Raw genomic sequence first — 21,876 nt, 5'->3', positions numbered from 1 at the left:
TCATGTGTCAGATATAATGGACGGTCTCTTCTCTTATAGTACACATGTGTTTAATGCTCTGGATGACACAGGTGTGTGCCATTGCCTGAGTAAAGGTTTTGGAATTTTTTCGGGTCGAACCCAAGGGATCCGGACCAAACAGTTCTGTATTAATAACTGCTTTTTCCTTAGAGCTATCCACATCTCTCTTCCAGGTGGTCTTCTTAGTGGGCTTCCACGTTTCCTCCACAGCTGATCTGGGGGGCTCCCTAATGATGACGGCCAATATAACCAGGTACCTAGGTTCAGACATGACTACTTCTCTTTATTTCTGGGTCTCTGTGTTACTGTTTTATTTCCTTTGCAGTGACAACCAGGAGACCCCCAACAATCGAAGGATGACATCAGCACAAGTAGATGTGTTGTACGCCATCTATGTCACCATTACTAGGTGAGTTTATCTATTGATAAATCTGTACATTTGTGGCAGTGTGCTGTATTCAGTCTACACGTGTATTTCAGTGGTATGAGCTCCTACAGCACCTGACAGTTAAAAACAGAAAAACTAACTTCAACCAAACAACCTTTTATTTTCTTGGACTTCCAGGGAATATTCAATTGCCTTAGGGAATCAACAAATAATACCCTGTTGGAGCAAACTAAGCTATGCATTAACGGTTATGGGTTTCTGTCAAGTTTTATAGTCTGTTTATATGTTTTCCTTTTGTTTCTTTTTTCAACCTAACAATGGACAGTTTCATTCTATTCTGACAGACATGAGCTATGTGGATTTCCAGTAGCTCCACAATCCACCCACCAGCATAGACTACAGGGAATCATTGTTTACGTGATTTATTATTTGTGTTTCAGCCTCGAAGAGTCCAGCAAGTACCAGAACTTCTCATCCAATGACACCACCATACAGCATATTTACAGGGTATGTTGCCTTCACCCATGGAGTGTCTTGTCCCCTTTTTGTGTTCCATTTTCCAATGTGGTTTACCCATTCCTCTATATGGTTCTTTTCCCCATGTGTTGAGGTGGTTGAGGCCAACTGCTCTTTAGATTCCCTCCACTCATGGGGTCATCCCTTTACTCTATTAATGTTCATGTCTCTACTGAATGTCCCAACTCCCACTGTTTTCCTTCCCCCACGGAGTGTCCCTGCTCCCCTCCATACGTTTCAACCCCTATGGAGTGTCCTGGCTCTTTTTATTTGTTTCCACCCTCACGCAGTATCTTTCTCACCCCTTTTTTCCCTCCCACATATACATGTAATTTCCCTTTCTCTTCTATGTGTTTCGACCTCCAAGGAGTGCCCTCTACCCTTTTCTGTGTTCCCACTTCCAAGGAGTGTCCCTCCTCTCTTCTATATGTTCCCGTCTCCATGGGGTGTCCCTCCTCCCTTTTTTTTGTGTTTCCACCTCTAAGGAGCATCCCTTCTCCCTTCTATGTGTTCCCATCTCTAAAGAGTGTCCCTTCTCCCTTTTATGTTTCCTACCTCCAAGGAGTGTCCCTTCTCCCTTCTAGATGTTTCTATTTCCAAGCAGCGTCCCTCCTTTCTTTTTTGTATTCCCACCTCCAGAGAGCCTCCTTCCTTCCTTTTATGTTTCCCACCTTCATGGAGTTTCCCTTCTCCCTTCTATGTGTTCCCACCCCCAAGAAGTGCCCCTCCTCCCTTCTATGTGTTCCCACCTCCGAGTGTCCCTCCTCTCTTTTATGTTTCCCACCTCCATGGAGTGTCCCTCCTCCCTTCTAGATGTTTCTGCTTATAAGCAGCGTCCCTCCTCTCTTTTTTGTGATCCCACCTCCATGAAGTGTCCCTTCTCCCTTCTATGTGTTCCCACCTCCGAGTGTCCCTCCTCCATTTTATGTTTTCCACCTCCATGGAGTGTCCCTTCTCCCTTCTATGTGTTCATGATAAATTATTGGATACAAATCTTGACGTCTGATGATGTGTTTCTCTTACAGGTCAATAATCTGGGTGAATGAAGACTTCCTCTCTCTGTTGTCTTCTTCCTCCCCGTACAGCTGGGAGAGGCCTCAGTCTGGGAGAAGATCCAAATCAGCAGCTCCGAGGTAACTCGCCCCACCTCACAATGACCAGGTGCCTGCTACTGTGCTCCCTATGCCTAACCTTCCCCCAAATCTGGCCAGGCACAGATCACCCATGTGTAAATATCAGTTGTTAGACTTACTATTATTCTTTTTATTTCCAAGTTCTTGTTCCAGCCACAATCCTTGACTTAGCTTCAAGACAAATAGTTAGGTTCCCAGCAGCTTTTGATCCACAATTTCTGATTCTTTTCAGAAGATGGGATACAAAATAAGGATGGTATAGAGGTCCCTGGTTCAGTGTAGAAGAGCATTGTGGCTGTACAGACCTTTCTCCATGAGCACCGAATAATCTGAGAAAACTGTAATACTGTGCTTTCATCTTCATCAAATCCTCACCATATCTTCTCAAATCTTCCACCCCAGCCAGAACTCACGAATTGTACCCTGATGGAGAAAAGCGAAGGAGCCAAGAATGTTGGGGAGCTCATAAACAAGAGTCCAATTGTTGTAAGTTCTTGTGATCTGATCGTACGAGTCACCCGAACAGAAAAGACCACAGTCTATGTATAAAATTATGATATAGGGTACTTGGGGTATCTCTCTGTATATATGATTACCTGGGATCTGTTACAAATCTGTGTATATGATAACACAGAGTGTCTGGGGTACCTGGGGTTTCTCATACATATAATACTGAAGGTTGCTTGGGGTCTATCCATATCAAACTGTAGGGTGCTCGGGGTTTCTCTATATCATAATGCAGAGTGCTCGGAGTCTCTCTATATATCATACCAGAGGGTGTATATCATACTGTAGGGTGCTCAGGGTATCTCTTTCTGTATGTATTATCACCTATTCTCAAGTTCTTTCTCTCCCCAGAACTGTTCGGTTGGTTGGTGTTTAAGAGCGGAGTGTAAAATCCAAGATGTGGAGGCTCAGAGTTCAGTAATCTTCAGAGTCAATGGATCTGTCACTAAAGACTGGACCACACAGGTAAGTACAATATCTATACAAGGGTAGGTACACTGTACATTCAGGCAGATACATCCTACATGCAGGTAAATACACTGAGATACAGATACTGTGCACACAGGTAGGTACAATACATACAGTAATGGGTCACAGGTAAGTACAGTCTACATACAGGTAGGTGGTGGTGTTTTACTCTGCACTATTTTCTTTCTCTTTCAGTCAGATCAGACGAAAATTTCCCTGCAGAGCTCAGCAGAGATTATCTTTGATTCCCGAACCTTCCATCAGAGCCAGTACTTCACCCGCGCCCAGGTACCCCAGCATTGTGCAATACTTTGTATTACGGAATGCCTCTGCTCAGAACTCTGTCCCTAATCTCTGTCATCTCCTGCAGGCTCAGACAGTGCTGGAAGTTCCCACTGAGTACAATTACTTCCCCATTATAATCGGGAGCAGTGTGGGCGGGCTGGTGCTGCTGGCCCTTATAACGGCCGGGTTGTATAAGGTGAGCATTGCCCAGGGGCAGCACCCACGAAGCATTTGGACCTCATTTATTAAACACTGGAGAAGACAAACTATCGTAGGAGAACCTGGTGGATGTCCATCCTGAAATCTGTTGCATAATTAACAAAAAAACTAATCTCTATACTGACCCTAACACTGATCCCTACACTGACCCTAACACTGATCCTTACACTGACCCTAACACTGATCCCTACACTGACCCTAACACTGATCTTTACACTGACCCTAACACTGATCTTTACACTGACCCTAACACTGATCCTTACACTGACCCTAGCACTGATCCTTACACTGACCCTAGCACTGATCCTTACACTGACCCTAACACTGATCCTTACACTGACCCTAACACTGATCCTAAATCCATGACTTATTCTCACACTGCCTCTCGTAACATAAAGCAAAGCTATAACACCGACCCTCCACTTATCCTAAAAGTAAAGTCCAACCCGAATGCTAACACTGACCCAACATGAAATCCAGTACAAACCATAAACCGGGCACCAACTCACCCCCTACCCCAATTCTAACCCCAACACTAATTCCTGTATTTATTTATGGGGTTCCCTCCTTCCTCTCTGACTCGTTGTTTCCTCTAATTTGTCTCTCCAGCTCGGCTTCTTCAAGCGTCAGTATAAGAACATGATGGAGAATCCATCTGCAGGGGAAGCAGTAAATGACGAGGCTCCTCTGGGGCCCCAAAATGTTCAGGCAACAAGCTGAGGCCAAATGGTCGGGGGGGTCCTCACCGTAACCCTTCTGTGGCCTGTTAATGAACCCATCCTCCACTCCAATAATTGGCTGTTGTCACCACTGAGGAGCAGAAAGTACTGCAGGGGCGGTGCCCAATCCTTTGTGGCCTTTCCTGCGGTATCATCTACCCGTCTATCATCCAATGAAAGGAGCTGACACAGACATGTGATTGGCCAAGAGGAAATCATCCAATACAATTTGATATAAAGTGCCGCACCCCACACAGAGGGGGGACTCCGAATTCATTGGCTGCTGAATGAACAATAATGGAAGGCCCCACCCAACAATGATGTATCTGAAATTTTATATAAAAATATTCCGGTTATCCCAGGAATGTAAGTTATTAGATTGCAGCAACCCCCCTGGGGTGGGGGTGGGGAGCAGAATATTTTTGTGTCATGTAATAATTTTGTATAATATACTCATTCTATAATCTTGTGCTGTATACAAATATTTCATATCCTCTTTGTATCAGGAAAAGATTGTTTTTTGCTCAGCATTCTGAGTGCTGCTTCCACTTTTTGCCTGCTGGGACTTCCCCTCCGATTCCCCCGCTCCACACACAAGAAGTACGTTACATATATATAGAGGGGTCGGTCGCACCAATCCTCGCTGGAAGTGCCAGTACAATGTAGTTCTATACAGCCGAGCTGTTCCATATTTTGTGCATTATGTGGATTCCCTCCCTTAGTAGCTGTTTGTATCTCTGCAGTCACCCAACACACGGCCACATGCGTTGCAAACTAGGGATGAGTGAGAAGGCCTCTGACAGCCTCGCAAAAACTTCCCCGAACTTCTGATGGGCCTGCGAAATTTCAGCAAACCAAATTTTAGCAAATTCCATTGAAGTCCACAGTGCAGGTTCCTACGGTCCCTGGGCCGTACTTTCCATTGATAAGTGGGAACCTGCGGTCACATGATTAGAGGCGTGCAGGTGCTTCCAACCAGCTGTGACTGCAGGCAAACTCACATGAACTCTCAATAGAGATTCTCCATTGAGAGTTCATCTGGACCGTTCGTTCGGCGAGAACACAACCTCTTGGCGAATCACAAAGCCGTTCTCGCTTACATGTTCTGTAAGCGAGATGACCCGATTAGCCGCAAGATGAAAAATACAAGTTTGGCTCACTCATCCCTATTTCAAACAGTCAGGTCTGACTGATAGACTTACATTGTAAGCAGAGAACAGTAAAGCACAATGACTGTGCAGCTCTAATAGGCAGGGGGCAGATTCTGTGCGCTCACCACACATTAATGCTACATTTATCAATACGATAATGGTGACCAAATTGTACTAATAGTGGAAGAGGCTTTAAGGGGTTTGGCTAAGGTGTGGAATATGTGAGTCAAACAGCATAATGTACGAATAGCAGCGATCCATAATATGTAATATACAGAGTGCAGGGGTCAGGTGTATGTAATATTGCAGCTTGGCATTGCATGCTGTTATTAAGTCTATGATCTACCAGAACCCCCAGATCCGTCTCCATTTCTGACTCCCCCAAATGTATTCCCGCACAAATAATTACCTTAGGCCAAGAGTGCCCAACCTATGGCCAGCGGGCCACATTCAATCCATGGAGCTGACAGATCCGGCTGTCTCCTCATTCCCTCTGCTCATCTCTTGCGGGAGATGGTGCGCACACTTCTCCTATGTTCCTCTATGAGATGATGCAGCCAGGAGAGGGAGAGTGGGCGTGTCCTGTGGACCTGTCAATCATATATGCTCCACCCACTTTGTACTGTGAGATAATCCCGCCCCTCGTACAGCAGCATGAGAGCTGTGTCTGTGTCCATGCTGCTCTCATTACCCTCAACGTATAAACCTTCATATCTCCTATAGTGAGTGTCATAGAAATGTGACAATTTCAGGGTACACAGGGGACCCTGAGAGCTGTTATTAAACCAAATTCCAGCCCCCTAAACATAACAAGTTGCCAGATATGGGGTCACAAGCATAAACTTCTAATAACAAGCAGGGATATTTTCACATTAAGGGGGGCTATTTCCTTGGTAGCCAAATTGAGTTTTCATGTTAGGGGACCCCTGGGGGCCACTTCAATGGCAATGATCATTTGGGTACTGCCAATTCGCTCTGTTCTAGGGTGCCCTAAATATATACTTGTTTGTTCACTAAACTTCAAGGCTGCGTTCAGACTATATATATGTATATATTTAACAGAAAATGACTACCTGTACAGTCCTTTAAATGGATGCTAACTCCATAATGTGGCTATACAGCAGCAAATAAATGAGAAGGAACAGCTGATTCTGGAGTACAGCGCCGTCAAAACATAAACGACGCCCCCAGAAAACAATGTGTAAATTTGAAAATGCTCTCCGAAATCGAAAGCCGGAAATTTGAAGGAACCGGGTTATCGTTAGCTGGATTTTTGAAAGTCAACCTGTAGTAACAACATGTACCCCTTGGCTATTTGTCACATGAATTGCATATCTATAGAAAGATCCATTGCAGAGATTTTGGGGTACAAAGATGGGTAGCACCCCCTATAACTGGCACGATGCATTGTATGGCGTAGTTTCTGCTCTTTGGTACAGGAATGGTGAATGGGGAGCAATATATGACCGGCCAGCACTGTATGAAAAATTTGGTTTTGTATCTTTTATTAATAAAATTAGCATTAAATGGTGAGTGCAGAAATTCTTGATTTGTAATTTCTTTTATTTGGTGCGTTATATGTTACAGTAACTAGAAACATTTCAATTTCATTTCATTTTAAATAAAACTATTCTATTTTTAAACATGCATCTTTATTGTTTGTTTGCATTGTGACCCGTGGGTTTTATCCCAATATCCACAGTGGACCCCAGACGAAAAAAGGTTTGGCACCACTGTCTTAGACCATTCAGAGTATGAATCATTAATTACAACTCTCTGGATGCGATCTTTAAGCCAGTTCTCTATCCATTTACAGATTGACTTTTCTAAACCTATCGACCCTAACTTGCATATTACCCGTCTGTGGGGTACAGTGTCAAATGCTTTAGCAAAGTCCAACTACAGTATATCAACTGCTACTCCACTGTCTACCTGTTTACTTACTTCCTCATTTCCTCACTTCTGTCTTTCTTGGAGCCATGCTGACTATCACTTATAATATTATTTTCTAGCAGAAACTCCTCCATGTGGTTCTTTATAAAACTCTCTAGGACCTTTCCAACTATGGACATTAAACTAACGGGTCTGTAGTTACCTGGTAATGAATTTGCTCTCTATTTGAAGATAGGAACCACATTGGCCTTACGCCAATCCATCGGTACCTTGCCAGCAACTAAAGAGTCTCTAAAAATTAGAAATAATGGCTTTGAAATAACTGAGCTCAGCTCTTTGAGGACACGTGGATGTAATCCATCAGGTCCTGGTGCTTTGTCAACCTAAATTTTTCCCAGCTGTTTCACAATCATATCAATTCTGAGCCATTGTGACTCATTTAAGGCAGTGACATTGCTATTATGAATTTGGACTTGAGCTCTGCCATTTTCCTTCGTGTACACAGAGCTAAAGTGTTTAGTAAATCTGCCTTGTCTTTATCCCCAGTTACCAACCCAGTGACATCCTTTAAGGGGCCTACATGCTCAGATCTGATCTTTTTGCTATTGATATATTTGACATTTTGGGGTTTGCCTTTCTTTCCTTTGCAATCTTTCATTTTGAAGTTTTGCACATTTTATCTCCTTTTTACATCCTTTCCTATATATTCTTTATAATTCACTTTTATTTTTTGCCCTTTTTTTTATTCTTAATGGCTTTCTTTAGCCGTGACAATGAAGGTTTTATGTTTTATTGCCCCAGGGAGTAGATTTTGTGGTGAATTTTGTATAATCGACCTGAAACTTTCACATTTTTGTTCTGTGAATATTATAAGAGGTGAAAACCTGAAGATTGTCAGAGTGAAATGAGAAATAGCAGAAGTGGGGCCGAGTCCACCAATCAGCAGTCACCTTAAGGTGTGAACGCAGAGCGGCAGGTGGTGAGATTTTATATGTAGAGATCAGTCAGAGCTGTGTGTGGGGGTGCAGGTTCTCACAGAGACGCTCATTGTATGCCAAATGCAAGTCAACGAAAGGCTCCAAATAAGAACCCCCCAACCACAGAGCGTGACCACAGGGCCCAAGCACAAGCTTGGCCACATCCCCAAACACAGAACCCAGCCACAGGGCCCGACCACAAACCGGGACGGTTTGCACACAGAGCCCGGTGTCACACTTATATTGGCTTCCCATACACACTCTGTGCGGTCGGTATATTGATATCCTGTGAGGAGGTCGGTAGGAGGAAATTGACTTCTTGCAGGTTTCCTCCTCTGGGACGTTCAGTCTCTTACAGTCTCCTCATACGGTCAGTCGTTGCTGTGATGCCGTCTCTCCTGCATTGGGTGATCTGCTGCCTGGGTGAGTGCAGACATTGCCATATACTGAGATGGATGGTGCCGGGGGACAGCGGGGGGGCTCTGCATTATTCAGAATGAAAGGACAAACATGTAAGTCACTTACTGTGGGCAGATCTGGGAGGTAAGTGGCTGGCGGATATGAGGATATACACTGTTAGGTGTTCAGAGCACACTCCATGCAGACAGAGCTCAGCTGAAATGTGACAGCTCATTGGATGGGACGTCTGCATTCTATTTCTTTCTTCAGACTAAGAACATTTTCAGCCAGTAAAGATCCTGCCAGGAATGTCCTTGTCACTTCCTATGAGGTTATTAATATTTCTATCTTCATTGTATAAACTTCTAATCCCACCACTCCACCATGCCATGCACAACACTAGGGGACAGGAAGTGAGGGACTGGCAGGATCAACAGGTAAACAACAAGAAAACTGGGATTTGTGACATTTTGTATTGGGTTCAGATAAAGTGTGAACATAATGTGACTATCTGCTATCACCCATTACACCAACCACAAATATCCTAGGCATACCTGCTTCACATCCACACACCCACATCACATGGGCACACCCACATCACCCAGACACACCCATATCAAATGGACACACCCACATCACATGGACACACCCACATTACCCAGACACACCCACATCACATGGACACACCCACATTACCCAGACACACCCACAGCACATGGGCACACCCACATCACCCAGACACACCCATATCAAATGGACACACCCACATCCAATGGGCACACCCACATCACCCAGACACACCCATATAAAATGGACACACCCACATCACATTGGCACACCCACATCACATAGACGCACTCAGATTATTTTGACAAAGATCTGGATAACATCACACAGATCCACCCACATCCACTAGATCAGCTAGACAACCCACATGGACACACCCACATCACCCAGATTTTGACTTTGATTTGTTAGGCAGGAGAACCCCCATCTTACAAGAGTGGATGGTGCTGGCTGGTGGCTGGGAGCCAATCCACATTGCAATCCAACATTATTATACATTATTGTGCCAGGATTGACCAGACAATGTCACCCCGGCGGAGTTCATCCAACCTGTCCATGGCTGCTCCATTGCTGGATTGGCTAAACAATGACAGAAGAGCTACCTACCTGTGCAGAGCCCTTGTCATTGTGCTCAGCACCAGCTGTACTTCGTCCCCCTGTACTCATTCCTCAGGGTAGGGGAGGAGATATCTGGGGGCCCCTTACAGGTTCCGATAAACTCCCACCTGCAGACCCCCACAACACTGGGGTCATATTGTAGAGATGAGACCCTTTCCTTCAAGAATGATCCTTGCCAGCATTGGGGGCAGATCGGGGTCTGGTTTCCCTGAAGGAATGGGGTCTACATGTTGCCCCGTTCCTGCCTTCAATCTAAATTCTAAAATACCTTTTATAGGTAGCAGATGGGGCAAGCCCACATTTCCTATCACCTGATCTCACAGCAATGTTCCATTGCTTATCAGTTATATGAGATTCTATTCATAGAATAGATTCCTCTATACGGATAATAATTGTGTGTTTATTACCCATAATGTACAAGGCATAAGCAGCGGAAAGCATTAAACTATTATGCTTGTTATTTGTCTGCAAGAGACCATGGCCTCATTGTCCTCTTGTCCTTCATATTTTCCGAGGGGTTTTAGAAGCCTTTAGCAAGGATACACCTTGTGTATGTGAGAAATATTAGATCCTGACTGAAATCCCTATTGTGGGTTACCTTGCCCCGAACCAGATGTTGTGTCAGCGTAAGGGGGCTCTTCTTGTTATAGGTGACACACAGTGTGTAATTATTGGATCATATTCCCCTAGTGATGACAAAATGTATTTTAGTTCCACGAGTTCCCAAAGATTTTCGCAGCTTCTTTCTCAGTTAGTTGATGTCTGTTAGTTGATGAAATTCATCCGACAACAAAGGATTTCACTTTTTTTTTAACAGTATAAAAATACATTACAGACGTTTCTTTTGTATTTTACAACCAGCAAAGATAAATAAAAGAAAAAAAAAATAGACAATATAACATTTGCAATGCTGTATTCCACGTTTATGGTTGGGTCAATACTTGTCTCATTATTGGTGTTACAGTAATATAGACTGAACTAGAAGTTACATAACAATAGGGGGCATTCGTTAATTCTCGGAAACATTTGTACAATTTGGTTTTGTTAGCTAAATTTAGTGTGTCAATAAAACTTCCCCAAGTCTCAAAAAATATTTAGGTTTTAGATTCTTTATGGAAAGAAGCCTCCATCCATCCTGAACAGGTCTTGTAGTTTAGTCATGAAGAGATGCGTCGTTGGGGAAGTGGACTCCGGCCATGAGAATAGTTTTCTTAGCAATAGCCGAGGGTAAGAGTGCCCAAATAAACCAAATGCCCCTTAGGTCCACTAAACCACAAACTACCCATTGTGGCGTGAATGGTAAACAATTCAGTAAATATCTATGAATATCTTGTACCACTTGCCCCCCAAATTGCCTAATATTGGGGCATTCCCAGAAATTATGATAAAGTGTACATTTAAAACATGCACTCCCATCCGGGATTCCCATATGATGGGCTCTTTGTGAGATGTAGAGTCCGAAGATTTCACTTTTTATTCCCTTACCATAACAGCTTTAATAGAAGCGACCATATTTTTGTACAGCACCAAATCTTATCCAAAATTTCTACGTCTACGTCCTTGCATTACCATCGGACCATTCTCCGCTCCTAATGTCTTACAAAGCTTTAGTTCCTAAGCCTGCTGAATTTCATTGGAGACTGAACGAAGTTATGTTGTCCAATCCAGAAGTAGTGAAAACATTGGAAGACCATATTTCCCTCTATTTGGCGGTGAACTTCGATTCCGTAGAATCCCCAATCGTTTTGTGGGACCCCCACATGGCGACAATCAGAGGATTCACCCATCAGGGTTAAGTTCGCATTTTAAGCACCTGTTACGAGTACGGGATAGTATTAGGTACTCCAGCAGATGGATGTCTTCTTTTCTCCCAGGATAGGAGTCTCCAGCAGCGTTCACATGGTGGAAGGCTCATAACTATCTGAACGTATTCTCCATATTGGATAGGTCAAACATAGTTACCTGGGCTGAAATCGAGGAAACTCACAGTGCGCCAGGGAGGGGGTATTTCAAATATTTGCAGCTCGGGTCCCTGATCCATAATCAATATCATCCGTATAAATTGTCAGAATTGGAACATATTTGTTTAAGAACTCCTTTGACCAGTAAGCTCATTTCCATGCTGCATGCAGAATTATTAAGGTGTCTCACCCACAAGTCCATAAATATGGGAGACGGATTTAGAGGTTCAAAGACAAACGAGGAATGGCTCAGAGCAGGTTCTATGAACGTCACCGTACGTAAATCTGTGTATGATGAGATGGTACATGGGGCCCTCCATTCCTTTTGTTCTTTTTTGAATACAACAATTGAATAAAACTGAGGTCACAGTAGAGAGCCTGACAATCTGAATAAAAAATTCCTTTTTGTTTTCCATTAGTGTTCTCCTCCTCAGGGGCCGTCTTTGTTGACACGGAGCATCCAATCATCTTTCAGACTGAGGATCCTAGTTTCGGCCATCAGGTGGTGCAGCTAGATAAATGGTGAGACCCTTGGCAGATGACTCGGGGATTTCTGGGAACATTTTAGGTGGGGTATATAAAGTGACCCTTCAGGGGTTACTGGAGGGGGGCTCCTATTGAACTTGAGTAAAGTAATTCTGATTTGTTTTATATTTTCAGGGTGATAGTCAGCGCTCCACATCATCAAGGGACGGGGCAGTTATATCACTGTGACCCGCAGACAACCCAGTGCTCCTCCATCTCAGTCAATGGTAACATCAAATTTATATTTCTTTAAAAAATCATTGTGTTCAGGGCTGGAACTGGAACTCTGGGGCTTGTGTGTGGGGTAAATGTAAGTGAGGTCAGGTAAAGTCTGCTTTCTGACCTTTATTGGATCTGCTGTCATCCTCCCTGCCTAACCTGTATTTGACCTCTCTTTGACCTTCAATTGAGCGCCTATTAAATTATAATTATTCTCCTTCTGACCTGAAGTTGACCTCCTTTAAGCTGCACTCACTCCTTTTGACCTGAGACTGACCTGCAGTTTACATGTGTGCAGTTCTTTACATGACCTTCAGTTGACATCATTTTGATGTGTCACTGGAGAACAGGAAACACTGAAATCTGCATTAGGTGGGGGGTGCAGATACATCATATAAAACATATATCATAGTATAGAGCTTGGATAAACTCTCTCTTTGTATTACAGAAGAGGATCATCAGGTGAACATGTCGCTCGGACTGGCTGTAGCTGTTCTAGATAATCCAATGCAAATAATTGTGAGTCTCCTCTGTTCTCTTTAGTGCTGCTATGGGGTCAGAAGATGGGGGAGGGGGCAATAAGGGGGGATGAAATCATTGGGTCTCTGTGCTGCTTCATGCAATGCAGGCGTATGCTCAGCCTCATTACTCCTCCCAAGAGGAGCCGGCTGACAGAAATGAAATTGCTCTGAAGACCGGGTGTCAGTCTGGGGCGTTCCTAGGCAGGAGTAATTTGAATACAAGATGCCCAGGGTTAAGTTCCCACCAGCTGTTAAGTCCCCATAATTTAAGAACTGAAATCCAGTGATGGGTCCTGGGACAGTCAGGTGGGGAGGGAGGGGCTAGATTATGGTGGGCAGTCCCAGGAAAAGAGGCGGAGTCTATCTGACTATGCTGCTGGTATTATGGATGAGACGGTGGGATAGTTACTATTATTACCATTGCTGTCTCACTTGCGGTAGACGATTCCTAAACTTCCTCTTTCCTGCACAGCACTAATTTGCAGTTTCTTTAAAAAACAAATTTTGTATAAAGGGCTCATGCCAATTCTCATGGTGCCAGCTTGTCTCCTGGTCACATGTTGTAGCAGACGGGCCCAAAGTGGGAACAGTCCACCGAGGGACCATCATACCAAACAGGAACCAGTTCCGAGTCCTCAGAAAGAAGAAGTAAATCTGTTCTCATAGAAATAAACCCCAAATATTCACTGAGTCTGATCTAAGGTGAACGATGCCTTAGTTTAGTGAATGTGCTGAAAAGTCGCTCTGCAAAGATTACACAATCACATGCAAGGAAAGCGAGGAACACGGGATGTTTATTGAATGATTTGGTGGCAGAGCTTCCCCTCATTTAAATAAATCCCCAGTAAAGTCCTTCTCCAGGGCATTGGTCATGTGATCTCACCTGAGGATCATTATTGGTGCAATAATGGGGCAGATTTATGGGCAATTGTCCTTTTATCCTCTCCTCTAGGGAGGGTCTGTGCTCCTTAGGGGTGGGGTTCAGAGATTTCATAGGAAGAAAGCATTTAGTCTTTTAAAGTGCTTTTCCTGTTGCCCATGGACATGTTTTCACCTCCCTCTGTCTTCCAGGTATGTGGACCCACCTTGAAGAGGACCTGCGGACAAAACATCTACCTCAATGGACACTGCCACCTGCTGGACAAGAACATGAGAAAAAAATATACACTGCCAGCATCTCTTCCAGGTAACACTGACTGTGTGAAAAGCTGCTGATAGAAGGTGCCTTGGTCAAAACCTATTTCCTGTACCTGTTCATTGTTACTTCCCAGGAAAGCCAGAACTAGTCAGAGAATATCGGCTTCTACTGGTTGCCTTTCACACAGACATAATGCTATAGACAGGTTCTCTTTACACATCTATAGAATCTCCAATTTTTGTGTTCATGTAATCTGAACAAATCCTCATTCCAGTTTCCTCTGCACAGCTGTAAGGGCTCTGTGATAGGGTGAAACCAGGAAAGGCGAATGGACCCTAATATATCATTTCCTCTTCTGTGCCCTGGGTTGGCAGGTAATACTTCTGGAGTTTACATTTAACTGGTGCTTGACATTCAGCCCATTCACCCACCTACAGCCCGGCAAGTCATGTGATCAGAGTTCAGGCAGAGTTCAGGCATAAATACAGACTAGGAGCCTCCATCACACATTTCTCTATGGGGTCTGCTCGCTTTCTGGCTGCAGATCTGTGCAGGAATTTGTGAACTCCAATCAGTGCCGGTCACACAGGAAACCCCTCATTGTCCCGCACTCCGTCTATGTCAGGGGTGTCAAACTCAAATACACCGTGGCACAAAATGAAAAGCTTGGACAAAGTCACGGGCTATAATTGAAGAAGGTCGCTAATGAATGTCAACATAGGAGGGGGCACTTGTGGGTCCTGATTAATGCGCCAGCAGAGCATTCTTGGATTTGTAGTATTAGCGGTGTATGCACGGTCTACTGGCGGGCCAACTTTAGTAGACATTTGTTAGTTTCTCGAGGGCCAAAAATAATTACAGTCCAGGCCAGATTTGGCCCACGGGCCTGAGTTTGACACCCCGGGTCCATGTGATAATAAGTGTGATGAGATTTCATTCACAGAATGCAGCTTCCGCCTGGACATCGTCTTCCTCATTGATGGCTCTGCCAGTGTCGATCAAAGTAACTTCGATAAGATGTTAGAATTTGTGTCCCACGTCATTTCCTTCTTCAGCGGGACAGATACAGAGGTAAAAACCCCACTTCTCCATGGTGCTACCCTCTGCTTCACTTCCTGCCACCTTACTGGGGTCTTCCCATCTAACCTAAAGTGGGAGTAGAGGGGCTTCCCCCAACCAGACATTTTACATGATAACAGATCAGATATTTAGAATTTGGGGGGTGGTCCTCTCTATGTGGTGCCTCTCTGAGGGGGGCACAATGGGGGTTAGGGTTTTCTCTATATGGTGCCCTCCTTATAGGGGGCGCATAAGATGTTAAGGTATACTCTATGTGGTGCCTCTCTGAGGAGGGCGCAATGGGGGTTAGGGTCTTCTCTATGTGGTGCCCTCCCTATAGGGGGTGGAATAGATGTTAGGGTCTACTTTATGTGGTGCCCCTCTATAGGGGAGCGCAATGGGGGTTAGGATTTTCGTTATGTTGTGCCCCTTCATAGGCATTAGGGTCTTCTCTATGTGGTTCCCCTCTATTAGGGGGTGGAATGGGAATTAGGATCTTCCTTATGTGGTGCCCCTCTGGGGGGTGCAATGGGAGTTTGGCTGTTCCGTATGTGATGCCCTTCCATGGGCAGTGCAATGGATGGTAGGGTCTTCTCTATGTGGGGGTGCAATGGGGGCTAAGAACTTACATATAAAGTCCCCCCTATTGGAGCATGTGATGGGGGTTAGGATCTTCCCTATGTGGTCCCCTCTATGTGATTTCTCTCTATGGGGGGTGCACTGGGGGTTCCGGTTACATTATGGTGAGAACTGAAGAAGATTTAGTGGCTTTTTTTAGTCCAATGCTAGCCATGAGTTGGAGCTAGTCATGTGACGCAACCTCGGACATTGTAATGGAATAATCATACAATGAAGAAATGAGGGATTATAAATATAAATTGTAAAAACCTCCAATCCCTGGCATGGTATTTACAAATACAATGTAATTTGGGGGTACAGTTGGCACCCCTTGTGCCCTGATCTGTTTCATCTCCTCACCAATCACTTTCTCTCGTCCCCCAGTTTGCTCTCATCCAGTACAGCTGGAAATCCAATACACATTTCAACTTTACAAGATTTTCCTCTGAGTCGGATTTCAGTCTTCTGAAGAACATTTCATATCAGGCAAGAAGGCTGACGGAAACCTCCAGCGGCATCCGGACAGCTGTGTAAGCACCATTTCTGTTTCATTTGGGAACAGCTGAGGAATAATGGAATTTTTTCTGCTGATCTCTATGAATGGCGATTCTCCGGCTGAGTTATGGGGACATCAGTGGACATTGCACACGTAATATGTGTAAGACCAAGCATAGTCATAGCAAAACGAGGGGAACCCTTCCAAGGGGATATTCAGGAATGATGGTGGACCTTAGGTGGCAACATTCCCTCAGTGTACTATATCTATGGCGGAGCTGTTGTCACCCTAGGCCATTAAGCTACAAGGACCCCGGGTTTCTGGCAGTATTGATAGGGAATGTTCTGTACCAGAGAATGTCAGAAGGCTTTGAAGAATACCTTCACCTATTGTAATGTTGAATATGGATGAGTTCATGAAACATTAAGATGGTTCTCACATTTTCTTTTATTAGGACAGAGCTCTTTGTCCCCCAGCGAAGTTCCCGGAAAGAATCCCAGCAGGTTCTCATCGTCATCACTGATGGAGAGTCCACTGAGGGACCAATTCACCTAAACAAATCTATTTCCATGGCCAATGATCTTGGGATTAAACGAATTTCCATTGGGGTAGTTGTCCATCTTGATATTTCTGTGTATAGTTGTGGCTGGCACAGTGATAACCCTGAAGGGTCAGGTGTGCTGATGGTGTCACCTGATGGAAGAGTTTTCTGGTGTCACCCATCCTCTTCCACATCATTTTCTTTTTCATATATTTCCTAATACTTTCTTTTGGATTCATCTGCAGGTGGGTGAATTATTGAGTACTGGTGAGCCATATGAAGAGCTGAAGATGATTTCCTCATCCCCAGATTTCATCTTTCATGTATCTAACTTTTCAGCTCTGAGTCAGATCCAGTCGTCTCTGCAGAACACCATATTCTCCATCGAAGGTGCCGAGATCCCTGACTCATTATATTGTTGTTTTATAATTTCATACTACTATCCTAGAAGATGAGGTTTTATGTTTTTGTGCATCTTAGAATGGGTTCATGAAAACCCATAACATGCACCTGGCTGTGCCCTAGATAATTTACAGGTATTTACACCTGGAGACAGCAGTTACTGACCAGCTCATGTGTCATGACAGAATACTTATCTTTTCCTGACCTTGGTCTATCTGGTCCTGATCTGTCTTCCATGTTTGTTCCTGACTTATATTGCCTGACTAACCCATCTAATACCATTGTAGGCTTACCCTGGACTCTTTCACTCTGAACTTCTCATTGAACAGGTGCAGACTCACCTGTTCAAATCTGCCGCTGCCACCTATTAGGGGTGATGATCTATCATTTCATACAAGGTTCTCCTGTAAGGATTGGGTGTCCAGTTGGACTCAATGTCCTGAATGTACCTGTGTTACCTGCAAGTGACAGATCCTCACAGTTTAGTACAATAACAGCGGTCACCCCTCCAGGGTATACTACAGTTCCTGTCAGAGTCAGGCCATTCCCTCTAACCTCACCTGTTTCTGACTACACCCCCTCCCCACGTGTATCCTACCTAACCTCCCCTCACCTGTATCATACCTGTATCTTTGCCTGTATCACACCTTATCTCTGTCCAACCCCTTCCTCACCTATATTCCACCTGTGCAGTATATCATTTCATCACCTCCTTACCTATCTCACCCTCTCATCATGTTTCTGATTTAGCCTTCTCCTTACCTCTCCTTACCTGTATCTCACTTTACCTCAACCTAATCTTACCTCAACCCCTTCTCACCTGTATCTCCCCTCTCCTCACTTGTATCTCACTGTATCCCCTTCTTACCTGTGTCTCACCTCCCTCCTCACCTATATTTATTCTGTATCCCACCTGTACAGTATATCATCCCACCACCTCCTTACCTATTGCATCCCTTTATCATCTGTATCCCATTCGATCTAATCCTTACCTGTATGTCACCTCCCTTACTGTACTTTCTCAACTTCATCTTACCTCTCACCTGTATTACCTTCCCTCCTCCGTTATATCACATGCGTCTCACTTACCCTGTCTTTCACCTTCTGATTCACCTGTAACCCTTCAGATACCTGCCAGACACCCCATACAAATTCAGGTGGGAAACTGCTTGACCTGACACTGAAAGAATTGTTTCTTCTCTCCTCCACAGGAATACAGTCCAAGAATGCAACTTCTATCCAGAGAGAATTTTCTCAGGAAGGATTCAGCGTGGATCTGACTCGGGTAAACATGGAAAATGTAACAGGAGCCAATTATTCCTCTTTCCATGATTTGATATCTCTTGTATTGTGTAACTTCACTTTGGATAATAAAACATCACATAGGGGATGATTAACACAATCATTGTAGGCTGTTCACATAGCAAAGTGAATTACCGCCTCGGGACATTTCACTTAATTGAGATGAATCGCTGCTGACTTAAACCATCCAATCACGTGCCAGGAAAAATCCTGTTTTTTTATATTTCCTTGCATCTGATTGGGTACTTTTAGTAAAGTCAATCATCACCACATTCACTGACTGATTTATCCTGTGCAGGGTGATGAATGACCTAAATTCTTTTATTAACTCATTCTCAATGTTTACCAAATGGGAACTAAACAAGCTTTATTGCAACCAATCTGCTTCTGTTTGTACTGGAAGGCAGGCGGGGTTCCTTTCACCTTCCTTAATGTTGTATTTTCGAATCACTATAACTCACCGCACCCGGTGCAGGGACTGCGGGGACACAGAATATCCAACAATATGGTGACCTACATAGAGTGGGTGCCATATAACAAATAACGTGTCCGCCAGTTCCAGGGGAAAGCTGGAATGTAATTGGTCCTCAGTCTGCCATCGTTCTCCAATAACATTTAAGAGGAACCGAAATCTCATAATATGAATGGTTGCCTGTTGGAGAACCTTGTAGCTCGGGATATTTGAGCCATGAAGATGTAAAAAACAAAGAGATAACCACTCAACTTACACCATTAACAATCTTTTTCCATCCTCAGAATGGGGCAATCCTCGGGGCAGTTGGGGCTTTTGGCTGGTCAGGTGGGGCATATGTCTACAGACCTGGACAGGAAAATGGTACCTGGATAAACACCACGAGGGACCAGACTGACATGAAGGACTCCTACCTAGGTGAGCTTTCATTTCCTTTCCTTGTTGTGGGTTAAAAGACCTGTAAGTCTTCAGTCATTTGTGGTTTTATGTCATTCACCCAGCTTTTCACAACCTTGGACCCACACAATGGGCCTGATTTATTATAGCTCTCCAAAACTGCAGAATTTAGATTATCATGGGAGAACCCAGGTGATCCTATTGCTATTAGTTGGCAAATGTTATCAATCCTGTACCAGATCCATTTCAGGTTTTTTGATCACACATGTTCTCCCATGATAGTCTATCTTCTCAAGTCTCAGAACTTTACTAAATCACACCCAATGTGACAAAAACAGATGTGATAATTGAATGTCAATGTCTGACATTGAATCCTTCTAGGTTACTCAGTGCTACAGCTGAAAGAGAACCTGATCGCCACTGGGGCCCCAAGATACAAATACATTGGTAAAGTCCTAATCTACAAACGTGAGCCACAAACCTCCGAGTGGAAGCAGAAGGCTGTAATCCATGGAAAGACGGTAAATTGGATGCCATTGGATAGAGGGATGGGTGGGTGGGTGGATGGGAGGATGGGTGCATTAATGGATAGACAGATGGGTGAATGAATGGAATGATAGATGAATGGGATGCTGGGTGAATGGATAGTCGGTGAGATGGGTAAACAGAGGGATAAATAGATGGATGAGCACAAGCATTTTCCATAATTTTGGATGAAGTTGAGGAAAGTTAGATTTCTTGTCTGATTCTTTTCTGTGCTCTCTGTGTCCCATTGGGGAGATTTTCTTTCACTTCCTGTACTAAACAAAGGGGAAGTGAGATAAATGTCCATGGTTGACATCTATGAGCAGAACAGGTCTCCCATAAGGAAAATTTCTGCTCACCTCTAGTTCATGTGACACCTGTAGCATATTGGGATATGTATGAAAAACCTAACAGGGGATTAATCTTCAAATTCAGATATAACTTCAAAGTAATCGGTATTTTGTATATTGTTCCAGCTGGGGCTGTGAAGGTTTTCTTTTTGATTGAGGTTGGAGCTGATTTACGTGTTTCTAGATAAATATCTTCTCGTATTTTTCCTTGCAGATTGGCTCGTACTTCGGGTCAGTGCTGGCTGTGGCTCACCTGAACTCATCATATGTTGTTCTCCTTGTTGGGGCCCCAACATATTACTCTCCTGGGGGCCCAGGTGGGCGGGTGTACCTGTGTCCCCTTCAAACTCAGGTGAGAATCTCATTTATTTTGCAGTGAAAGGGGTGGAAGTAAAAGTAGAGGTTCCAGGCAGAAGGATTATCTTCTCTAATTAGATTTGTTCTTGCGGGTGTGTTGGTTAGGTTGCATAACATTACATGAATCTATCTTTGGTTCAAGGAAGGGGACTCGGCCATCACCATCACCTGTCCAGAAACCCTGCACGGTGACACTGGCCAGTCTGTGGGCCATTTCGGTTCTGCTATCTCAGTTCTGCCAGATCTGTCAGGGGATCAACTTCCAGACCTAGCTGTTGGTGCCCCATGTGAGGACAACCATCAGGGGGCCATCTACATCTTCCTGGGCCAATCAGGGGGCTTCAGATCATCATATGCACAGGTATTATTGCCTTTTTCTAATAAATGAGACATTTATCTGCCCTAGCTGTATGAATATCCTTTTCCTTATATCCAGGGCCGGGTATGGGGGGCAAGTTGTGCTAACGCCCAGGGCTCCCATATATTCCACAGCTGAATGGCCGGGGATGGTAAAGTTGGAATACTGAGCATTGTTCATAAGGTGCTGCAGGCCGTCTCATTTCTCCATAACACAAGAATTGGAGCAGAAACCGGGACGTCAATTCTGGGAAATAGATGACAAGACTTTCTGCCCTTATTTCTTATCAGTGTTGACTTTTTCTTCGGTCAGTCCAATGATAGAAGTTTATATTGTGGACAACTATATGCAGCATTGTGTCTACTGTCCCCTTTAATATGGCTTTAAAAAGTGGAAATTGTCATTTTTATTTTTTTCATACTCAACAAATCCAAAAAGTACAAATGTATGACCCAATTATAGCTCATAATTAGGACTTGAAAAACATAAGACTTAGATTACAAGGTAGTCCTTATCTTATATATGTCTCCAAGTCCCTGGTATAAATTGTTGGGTAAAATACTTTACTCAACAGCACAAAATTCAATTTCACATATCGTCCTCAATAGCAGTATGCAATATCCCCACAGCACAATTACACTTCCTAGATTGTAAGCTCTTCGGGGCAGGGTCCTCTCCTCCTTCTGTGTCACTGTCTGTATTTGTGTGTCATTTGCAACCCCTATTTAATGTACAGCGCTGTGTAATATGTTGGCGCTATATAAATCCTGTTTAT

The 21,876-nt window shown here is 44.0% G+C and overlaps 1 protein-coding gene across 1 annotated transcript in view; it reads left to right on the top strand.

The window, feature by feature from the left end:
• Nucleotides 1–21,876, top strand: part of LOC140334661 (uncharacterized) — an 83,631-nt gene that overhangs the window by 26,237 nt on the left and 35,518 nt on the right. Inside the window, 23 exon segments of the mRNA XM_072416900.1 lie at nt 195–274; nt 347–430; nt 850–916; nt 1,951–2,058; nt 2,461–2,544; nt 2,917–3,030; nt 3,229–3,321; nt 3,404–3,514; nt 4,147–4,245; nt 8,454–8,700; nt 12,242–12,344; nt 12,483–12,574; nt 13,015–13,085; nt 14,159–14,273; nt 15,169–15,296; nt 16,287–16,432; nt 16,853–17,006; nt 17,185–17,329; nt 18,553–18,626; nt 19,400–19,532; nt 19,893–20,032; nt 20,601–20,738; nt 20,886–21,104. Coding sequence (XP_072273001.1) covers nt 195–274; nt 347–430; nt 850–916; nt 1,951–2,058; nt 2,461–2,544; nt 2,917–3,030; nt 3,229–3,321; nt 3,404–3,514; nt 4,147–4,245; nt 8,454–8,700; nt 12,242–12,344; nt 12,483–12,574; nt 13,015–13,085; nt 14,159–14,273; nt 15,169–15,296; nt 16,287–16,432; nt 16,853–17,006; nt 17,185–17,329; nt 18,553–18,626; nt 19,400–19,532; nt 19,893–20,032; nt 20,601–20,738; nt 20,886–21,104 — 2,745 coding nt within the window.

Source organism: Pyxicephalus adspersus, chromosome 7 (genome assembly GCF_032062135.1).
Source record: "Pyxicephalus adspersus chromosome 7, UCB_Pads_2.0, whole genome shotgun sequence".
Classification (NCBI taxonomy): domain Eukaryota; kingdom Metazoa; phylum Chordata; class Amphibia; order Anura; family Pyxicephalidae; genus Pyxicephalus; species Pyxicephalus adspersus.
Note: the sequence above shows the minus strand (reverse complement) of the source record. Positions and strands in the feature narration are given on the sequence as shown.